We start from the raw sequence: 9,478 nt of genomic DNA on the forward strand, positions 1-9,478 counted from the left end.
CCTAGGTACAGGCGGCCTCCCAGGCCCACCCCGTGCGGGGGTTTCGCACCCAGACCTCCCTCACCGGCCACGGCGCAGGTCTCTCACCTATATTTTCCCGGGATACAAACAGGAGACCTTCTCCCATCCTCCAGCGAGGCTCTCTAATTCAGCGAGAACTCCCTCCCAAGCCCATTTTACACACCCCCCTCCTTTCCCCAGCTTCTTCTGTGTAGATACCTCTACCTCCCTCAGTTGCGCCCGTGTACACCTTCCCTCTTCCATCGAAAGCCCGTCCTTCCCCCATCACCCAAGGCAGGTACTCCCACTTCCAGGGTAGAGCCCTCCCTCTAGTTATTGCAATACAGACACTAGTGACCTGTAGACCGCTACCTCCCGCAGTTATCCCCTCACCCATTCCTACCGTAGACCATCCACAATCCCTCCCAAACAGACAGCCTCCCTCCTCCAGGGCACGTCCCCACTTTCTAGAGTGGATTGCCTCCCATTCTCACAGTCCGTCCATCTCTCCCCTAGATCCCCCAGTGTAGACGCCTCCTCTCCCCTCCTCTCCGCTACTTCTTTTACGTTTGCTTTTTTTACAGCCGATCTCGGCGGCAGTCATTGCTTCACTTTTATCTTTTTTGCTTCACTTTCCCCCAGACTACACAACCGCCCTTCTCCACTGTCAGGGTAGACACATCCTTTCTCCGATTCCTCACCTCTGGACGCCACCTACTCCCCAATTACCTACGTTTCCTATGTGGTCGGTTGGGGCGCGCAGAGTGCTCCAGCCACGCCTGTCTTTGGGGTCTCGTACCTCTCGAACTCAGCTGCACACCCCACTTCCGGTCAGCTGAGCTTTAGAGGTGGGGCTTCCTTTTCTATCGATTTCCTGAAATAAAAACGACTTCACCGTCGTTTGGGTGACTCCAAAACGAAAGAGATTGCTCGGGGGGCTTCCCTGGTGGCGCAGTGGTTGAGAGTCCGCCTGGCGATGCAGGGGACACGGGTTCGTGCCCCGGTCCGGGAGGATCCCACATGCCGCGGAGCGGCTGGGCCCGTGAGCCATGGCCGCTGGGCGTGCGCGTCCAGAGCCTGTGCTCCGCAACGGGAGAGACCCCAACAGTGAGAGACCCTCGTACCGCCAAAAAAAAAAAAAAAAAAGGCTGCTCGGTAAGGGCGGGCGTCGCCCCCAACCCCATGCCCTTTTTAGGCCTTCCGACCGCGGGCATGCTGGGAACGTCACATGCAAATTAGGCGGGACCCAACGCTCCTCCCCTCTACGTTTGGGCCGTCACCAACCCGACCCAGTGCGCAGGCGCGGGAAAGTTGAACTAAGAAAAGAAAGTTTATAGAAGTTCAGTGGAGGAGGTGGCGGCGGCGGGGCCCGGGACCAGGTGAGCGAGACGTTAGCGAGGGCTAGGTGAGGAGGAAAGTAGAGGGAGCCTGGATCCAGGAGGGAGCAACTCAGTCCCGCTTCTCCGACATGCGAGTGTCCTGGGTCCCCCAAATTCTAGCCTCAGAGAGTGGAACTACCCCTCCCAGCAGGCTGCGCGGCGAACCAGTAGCGGACGGAGGGGAATGTTTGCTATAAAGCCTGCTGGGATTGGTAGTTCTCGGCTCTCTACGGACGTGAGCAGCTTGGCATATACCTTCAGAATCAAGAAGTCTCCAAGCCCCCTTCTCCCTCGGGGACTCAGAAGTCTGAGGCCCCCGCCCCCTTCTCTCTTAGACTCAAGAGTTCACACCCCCAGCCCCCTTCTCCGAAAACTCAAGAGTCCAGGCCCCCAGCCCCTCCTCCCTTAGACCCAAGAATCTGGATCCCCAGCCTTCTCCTCTCCCAGGATCAAGGTGTCTTCCTCCTCATCCCTCTTCTGCATCTGGAGACTTAAGCGTCTGGGCCCCCAGACCCCCAACTCCCGTAAAGGACCTGGGAATGCAGACCCTCAGCCCCTTCCCTCTGTGGGGACTCACAAGTCCTGGCTCCCTCCTCATTCGGGGACTAGGAATTTGGGTCCCCAGCCTCTACTTCCCGCTGAACCCTGGAGCGCATCCTCCAGCTCCCTCTCTCACAGGTGCCCCCATGGCAGGCTCGGAAGAGCTGGGGCTCCGAGAGGACACGCTGAGAGTCCTAGCTGCCTTCCTAAGGCGGGGTGAGGCTGCGGGGTCTCCCATTCCGACCCCACCCAGGTAAGAGGAGTTGCCCTCCTCCCTCAGGGAACGGCATTTGTGCCGGGCCCCTCTCCAACCCTTGCTCCTGGACTCAGTCTGTCTCCTTTCCCCCCGCTCTTTATATCTGGCTCCACTCCTTGTCCTGGGGGTTGCAGGGAAAGGCCCTCAGTGGGAGGACAAAGGGACTGCTTGCAAAGGGTCTTTGGGGTCACTCTCTGAGGTCCCCTTCCCCAGGAGCCCTGCCCAAGAGGAGCCAACAGACTTCCTGAGCCGCCTTCGAAGATGTCTTCCCTGCTCCCTGCGGCGAGGAGCAGTTCCCCCTGAGTCCCCTCGGCCTTGCTCCCTGCCTCTCCAGCCATGCTATGGTTCAGAGCCTGGTAAGAGATTTCCCTCGATCACCCAAGAACTGGCAGCTTTGATTCTTAAAGCATAGAGAGGATAAGGAACTAGTTCAAGACCACTCAGCTAAGGGGGTAGCTGTGGGGGATCTCCAGCACCTACCCTCACCCCTGACCCCCAGTTGGTTTACTATCTGTCAATTCTGTGAGCAGCCTTCAGGAGGGCTTTTGGTGCCTTTCTTTCCTTCTTTCCTTTTTTTTTTTTTTTAACATCTTTATTGGAGTATAATTGCTTTACAATCGTGTGTTAGTTTCTGCTGTATAACAAAGTGAATCAGCTATACATATACATATATCCCCATATCCCCTCCCTCTTGCGTCTCCCTCCCACCCTCCCTATCCCACCCCTCTAGGTGGACACAAAGCACCGAGCTGATCTCCCTGTGCTATGCGGCTGCTTCCCACTAGCTATCTGTTTTACATTTGGTAGTGTATATATGTCCATGCCACTCTCTCACTTCGTTTTGGTGTCTTTCTATTTGTTATCTCTCTTTCCACACATGCTTCCTTGCCCCTAAGACTTTTGTAGACACCAGTACCCCCAATAGGGAGGCAGGAAACCTGATTTCCAGTCACAGTTCCCTGGCTGTTTTGGTTACATGAATCCTTTTCTCCAGTAGCAAAGTAGGAATGGGGGAGGGTGTGTGGATACTGGACTTGATCAAGAGTGACCAGTAGGTTTCTTCTCATATGTGATACTGGATGGACAAGCAATGGCTACTGAGAGTGCTCGCTTGGAGAGGATTTCACAGCTGGGGAGAAGAGTTCTGTGATGAGTTGTTGCCTGAAATGGGCAAGGGATAGAGTGGTAATAGCTGGAGTGCCATGTGTTTGCCTTCCTTAGATGGGATAATCTTCAAGGTCCAGTTGGGCTCAAACTTTCGAAGTCCAATTTGGGGAAAAGTAAAAGGGTCTTTTACCAAGTTTGCTCACTGGGCCTCAATTTATCCCATTCTGAAATGGAAATCATTGCTAGCTGGCAAGGTGGTTGGGAGGAGAGAATCCCTAAGTTCCTTATGTCCTGAAGATCCATCATTGGCTCTTTTCATCCCAGGCCCAGCTACTCCAGATTTCTATGCCCTGGTGGCCCAGCGGCTGGAACAGCTGGTCCAAGAGCAACTGAAATCCCCACCTAGCCCAGGTGAGGTGCAGAAGGGCCCTGGAGAAGGATGAGGGTAGAAGGGTCGCCAGGGTTCTGCCCCCAGCCACATTCTCTTCTGCCCCCCAGAATTACAGGGTCACGCACCCACAGAGAAGGAAGCCCTGCTGCGAAAGCTGGTGGCCTTGCTTGAGGAAGAGGCAGAAGTCATCAACCAGAAGGTGATGGGTGGTCTGTTCCATCCCTTAGCTAGGATAGGAGGTGCGGCATGGTTCCGCACTGGGACCTGAAGCTGGATCTGCATTCTCATTGGATGGTCAGGTGGGGAGAAAGTGGGACAAGGCTTCAGTGAAGGGGTGAGTGACAGGTAAGCCAGGGCAATACTTTAAATTAGTGACTTCTTTGATCGTCAAAGGGGCGTGGCCTGAAGGCAGAGGGGTGTGGCCACCAGAAACTGTTCTAGGAAGGAGATTGGACGAGGTGAGGCGGTAAGGGAATGTATGGTGATGGGAAAGGGAGGAGGGGGTAGCTTGAAGACAGCTGTCTAAAATCTGAAGCCCTGATTGACTATATGGGGACGTTGATTAGAACATGGGGCAAATGGACTGCCGGAGGGAGTGTGGCTTGTGACTCTGTCCTGGAATCAGGTTGGGTCAGGAGCTTGGGTAAAGTGTATGGCCTTATAATATTCATTGTCTGGTAGAAGGCAAGGTTGCCGTAGTCACTGGCTTGGCCTTCGGGAAGCCCACAGGGGCGTGGCTAGAATGTTAGCATGCTAGAACACAGCTAATACAGGGCTTGGTCCGATTGGCTGTCGAGGCCTTGGCAGGGGCGTGGCTTGGCTTCTCCCCTTCTAGGCCATCTTGCTGTGAGTAGTTTGGCCGAGATCATATAGTCTCGTTTGTGATTGGCAGATGTGCTGGATAGGGGCGTGGCTTAGGGCGTCAGTTGTATCTAGAGCTCGCTTGAAGCCACGCCTCCCAGCCTCCCATTGGCTGGCTGCGAGGGTGTGACTGAGGCAGACCCTGCCTCTTCCCCCTCCCCGCCCCACAGCTGGCCTCAGACCCCGCCCTGCGGCGCAAGCTGGCCCGCCTCTCCGCCGGTTCCTTCAGCCGCCTAGTGGAGCTCTTCTCTAGCCGGGAGGGCAACCCTCGCCCAAGCCAAGCACGCCCCTCGCTGCCGTGCCCCGGGCCCCCACCGCCTTCCCCGGAGCCTCTGGCCCGTCTGGCCCTGGCCATGGAGCTGAGCCGGCGCGTGGCCAGGCTGGGGGGCACCCTGGCCGGTCTCAGCGTAGAGCACGTGCACAGCTTTGCGCCCTGGATCCAGGCCCACGGGGGCTGGGTAAGCCTCTAAAGCCTCTCTGGGCTTCCCTTTACCTAACTGTAATTGTAATTGTATGTGTGTGTATTGGGGGTGGGCGGGTGGGCGGGGAGGCTCTTAGGCTTCCTTTCAGACATCACGGATGTTCTCCCAGCTCCACCATTCATCCGTTCTGTGTTTATTGAGCACCTAATGTACACGAGGCACTGTAGTGATCAGTGCAGATGCTATGCCCAGCTTAAACCACTCTGGTATACACTAACAGTTATGAGCTAGAAACAAGTTTCCTCATCCGTAAAAGGAGGAGAATTGTATACCTACCTCAAAGGGTTATTGTGAGGATTAAAATGGGATCATCCTTGTAAGTACTTGACATTTATGTGATTATCTGGTGACTGTCTGCCTGTGCAGCACTGCCTGCGGGAATGCCCTTTGCCTGGTATCCCCCTGCCTTGCTTCCTCTGCCGCTCTGCTCAGGTATCACTCTCAGCGAGCCCCTCCCTGATCCCCATGTAAAATCGCAGCCACCTCCACACCATCCCGCCTTACCTTGCTTGCTCACCGCTTTAACTCCAGTGCTGGGCTCAGAGCTGGATTAAGCTCCTCTGTACTGGCTGTGTGACCTAGGCAGCTGTCCCCGTCTCCCTGGATACCAGTCTCACGCCGCTCAGTGGGCACCATCTCACTTACCTACCTCATCACTGCCAGGCTCTCAGAATGTAAGCATTGCTTCATAGACTGGCAGGAGCTGGCTAGGTGCGTTTGAGGAGCAGAGAGACAGCCAGTAGGGCTGGAGCAGGGTGAGTGAGGGGGAGAGGGTGGGAGATGAAAGCAGGAGGGGCGGCCAGATCATGCAAGGCTTTAGGCCTTGTGGTCAAGGTAAGAACTTGCACTTTGACTCAGTGAGCCAGGAGTCCTAGGAGGGCTCAGAGTAGATGGATGCGAGCTGTCTTGGGGGTTACAGGTGCCCTCTGGCGGCCGTATGGAGAATACTGTAGGGGGGCAAATACTGTAGCGGGCAAAGACCCAAGGGGGTGACTGGGCTGGTCCAGGGAGAAGGTTAGGGTGGATCAGACCAGGGTCGGGGTAGTAGAGAATTTTGGATTTAATTTGGAGGTAGACCTGACAGATTTTGCTCATGGAGTGGATGGGAGACAGGAGTCAAGGATGATGCCAAAGATGCTGGCCTGAGCAGCTGCAGGGCTACATCTGATGTCCTCTGGGACCAGAAAGAGCAGAGTGGAGGCGAAGGTGGGGAGCAGGTTTGGGGAAGAGGCAGAGGTGATTGGAGGTGGTCCAGTTAAGGGAGAGAGACCCCTGAGACCTCAAAGCAAGATATGACGGGACAGTCGATATTAGTGTCTGTAGCTCAGAGCAGAAGCTGGTTTATTTGTAAAATCATTTTATTTGTTAAGGAATGATAACAGGTAAGCTTGGCCAGGTACTCAGCCAAGTCCTTTAGTAGAATGATCCCATTAAAATCCCACAACAACCTTATGGGATTCGATTATTATCCTGGTTTTATGGAGACTGAGGGAAAGTCCCTTATGCAGGGTGGGGGATTGGAATTAGGGCTTTAACACAAAGCCAGGGCTCTTTATCATTAAAGTTCCAGGACCCTGTTTGTTCCCCTTCTTTGAGTCTCTGTCCACCCCCTCTGGGGCTCTGTCTCCCCCCGCCCCTTCTAGGACTCTGTTCCCATCCACCCCAAGTCTCTGAGCCTTTCTTGGGGTCTCCATCCCTCATCCCTGTCCACCTCTCCCTGGGTCTCTTTCCCCTCCCCCTCTCTGGTTCCTTGCCTTCCCCGTCTCTGCTCTCACTGGGCTGGTGTGGATGCTGCTGTGAGTGGAGGATGCCTCTCTGCTCATGGGGCTCTGCCACTTTTCCCTTCCAGGGGGGCATCCTGGCAGTTTCACCTGTGGACTTGAACTTACCCCTGGACTGAGCTTTTCCTCAGAAGCTGCTACAAGATTGGACCTCATGTCCCTGCCCTCTTTTTCCAAGCCTTCCTATTCCACTCAGGGCTGTGGGGTGGTGCCCACCCTCTCTGTTCTTGCCAAAAAAAAAGTTGAAAATGTTTTGACATTAAAAACTTTTTAAAGTATTTAATGATTTGTCCTTTCACTCAAGAACTAAAGTTCTAAGTAGAGGAGATTTGGTTCGGAGACCTCTCTGGTTTATAAATTGAGGAAAGAACCAATTCATTCATTCTAGAAATACTTATTTGGGGCACCTACAAGCACCTGTCACCTAAATATACAGCATATTTCAGGATACCTGTAAATATGATTCCAGCTAATTATATTTTCCCCCTATTGCATGATTTATTTATTCCAGCTAATCCTGTGTTGATAGTCCTGGAGTCTTTCTAGCTATTTCCAGAAGAAAGCTATGATCTTTCTTCACAAGACATCCAGAACACCACCCTCTTCTCATTTTTCTCTTCACACAGCTCCTTCTGAGCCTTTTTTGCTGGTTTCTCCTCATCTGCCTGTCTGCCAGAAATTTGTCACCTTTTTAGGGCTATCACCCCCTTCACCGAATTAGGTTTGTAAATGCCTAAAGTGAAACGCACAGGATCACAAAGGAAGCCAATTACAGTCGAGCCTCAGTATTCGCGGATTCTGTATTTTTCGAATTCGCCTACTCGCGGACATTTATTTGTAGTCCACAAACTAATACTCACGTGCTTTCGCAGTTGTTGGCAGGCGTGCTTGTGTTCAGAGCAGCAAAGGATCTGACTCGCTCGATGGGCACCTTTCAGCTCAGATCAGGCGAGGCAACTGCGCCTTCTTGTTTCAGCTCTCACGCTGTATACAAGCGTCCTTTCTGCAGTCTATTTAGTGCCACATTTTTCACATTTCTGTGCTTTTTTGTGGTGATTTCGCTGTTTAAAAGGGCCCCAAGCGTAGCGTTGGAGTGCTGGCTAGCGTTCCTAAGTGCACGAAGGCTGCGATGTGCCTCAATTAGACAAGCTTCGTTGTAGATAATTTTTGTTACACTGCTGTTGGCTGTGAGATCACTGTGAATGGACCAATTCTATATTAAATAACGTGTCTTTAAACAGAAAACACACAGAAAACCTGATTATATGTTGATGGGTTGGCAAAAGTGTTGTGACAAGATGCTCGTGGGAGCCTGACTCTGTATCTCCCCCAGGATCAATGGCTCGGTGTTTGCCAGTTCAGTGTTCACAGCGACTTTATAGGACGTAACTAGCACAAATAATAAGAATCGAGTGTATGTGGAAATAAAACTTTCAAGATTTTTTTTAAAATATTAATTTATTTTATTTGGTTGTGCCGGGTCTGTAGTGTGGCAGGCGGGCTCCTTAGTTGCGGCACGCAGGCCCCTTAGTTGTGGCATGCGAACTCTTAGTTGCGGCATGCATCTGGGATCTCTTTCCCTGACCAGGGATCAAAGCCAGGCCCCTGCATTGGGAACATGGCCTCTTAACCACTGTGCCACCAGGGAAGTCCCAAAGCTTTCAAGATTAATATAAAAATTAGTGGCCTAATAATAGGCATGCCGGGCTTGGTGGCGCAGTGGTTAAGAATCCGCCTGACAATGCAGGGGACACAGGTTCGGGCCCTTGTCCGGGAAGATCCCACATGCCGCAGAGCAACTAAGCCCGTGCGCCACAACTACTGAGCCTGTGCTCTAGAGCCTGCGAGCCACAACTACTGAGCCCGCATGCCACAACTACTGAAGGCTGTGTGCCTAGAGCCCGTGCTCCGCAACAAGAGAAGCCACCACAGTGAGAAGCCCACACACTGCAATGAAGACCCAATGCAGCCAAAAATAAATAAAATAAATAAATTTTAAAATAATAATAATAATAATAGGCATGCCTCTTCATTAACACATTCATTAAAAACACCTAGGGTGGGTCTCATAACCATGATTTCTAAATAGAACAGGAATGACATTTGGAGGCAGATTAGTTATTACCGTAACAAGTCATATAAATTTCGTGGCTTATAATAACACACTAATCTCAGTTTCTCTGGGTCAGGGGCGCAGGTGCAGCTTAGCGGGGTGCTTGGCTCAGGATGTGACTATGCTGCTATCAAGGTTTCAGCTTCAATCTCATCTGAGGCTCGGGGGCCTCTTCCCAGGGCACGTGGTTTTAGCAGGACAATCAGTGTGGCCTCACCTGATTAAGTCAGGCCCACCCAGGAAAATCTCCCTTTTGATGAATTTAAAATTAACCAGTTTGAGGGACTTCCCGGGTGGTCCAGCGGTTAAGACTCTGCTCTCCCAATGCAGGGGGCTCAGGTTCGATCCCTGGTCAGGGAACTAGATCCCGAATGCTGCAACTAAGACCCGGCACAGCTAAATAAATAAATTAATTAATTAAGTAATTAAAAGAATTAACCAATTTGAAGCCTTAATGTCATCCAAAAACTCCCTTCACCCTTGCCATATAAGGTCACCTAATCAAGGGAGTGACATCCATCTCCTTTGTCATATAACCCAACCTACTCCTTGGTATGTAACACCAGGG

General features: G+C 52.4%; 1 protein-coding gene across 2 annotated transcripts; it reads left to right on the forward strand.

The window, feature by feature from the left end:
* Positions 1 to 885: 885 nt before the first annotated feature.
* Positions 886 to 7,039, forward strand: BCL2L12 (BCL2 like 12). 2 transcript variants are annotated; one of them, XM_079723024.1, is made up of 7 exons: positions 886 to 1,155; positions 2,058 to 2,172; positions 2,389 to 2,531; positions 3,607 to 3,693; positions 3,781 to 3,872; positions 4,705 to 4,992; positions 6,866 to 7,039. In XM_079723024.1, the coding sequence occupies exons 1-7, from the start codon at positions 1,050 to 1,052 to the stop codon at positions 6,914 to 6,916; spliced, it is 882 nt and encodes a 293-aa protein (XP_079579150.1). In that variant the 5' UTR covers positions 886 to 1,049; the 3' UTR covers positions 6,917 to 7,039. The 2 variants fall into 2 exon arrangements, with proteins under 2 accessions (XP_079579150.1, XP_079579151.1); XM_079723025.1 differs by lacking the exon at positions 886 to 1,155 and adding an exon at positions 1,326 to 1,379.
* The last annotated feature ends 2,439 nt before the right edge of the window (positions 7,040 to 9,478 follow it).

The sequence above is a fragment of the Hyperoodon ampullatus genome (assembly GCF_949752795.1).
Source record: "Hyperoodon ampullatus genome assembly, chromosome: 18".
NCBI classification, from domain to species: Eukaryota; Metazoa; Chordata; class Mammalia; order Artiodactyla; family Ziphiidae; genus Hyperoodon; species Hyperoodon ampullatus.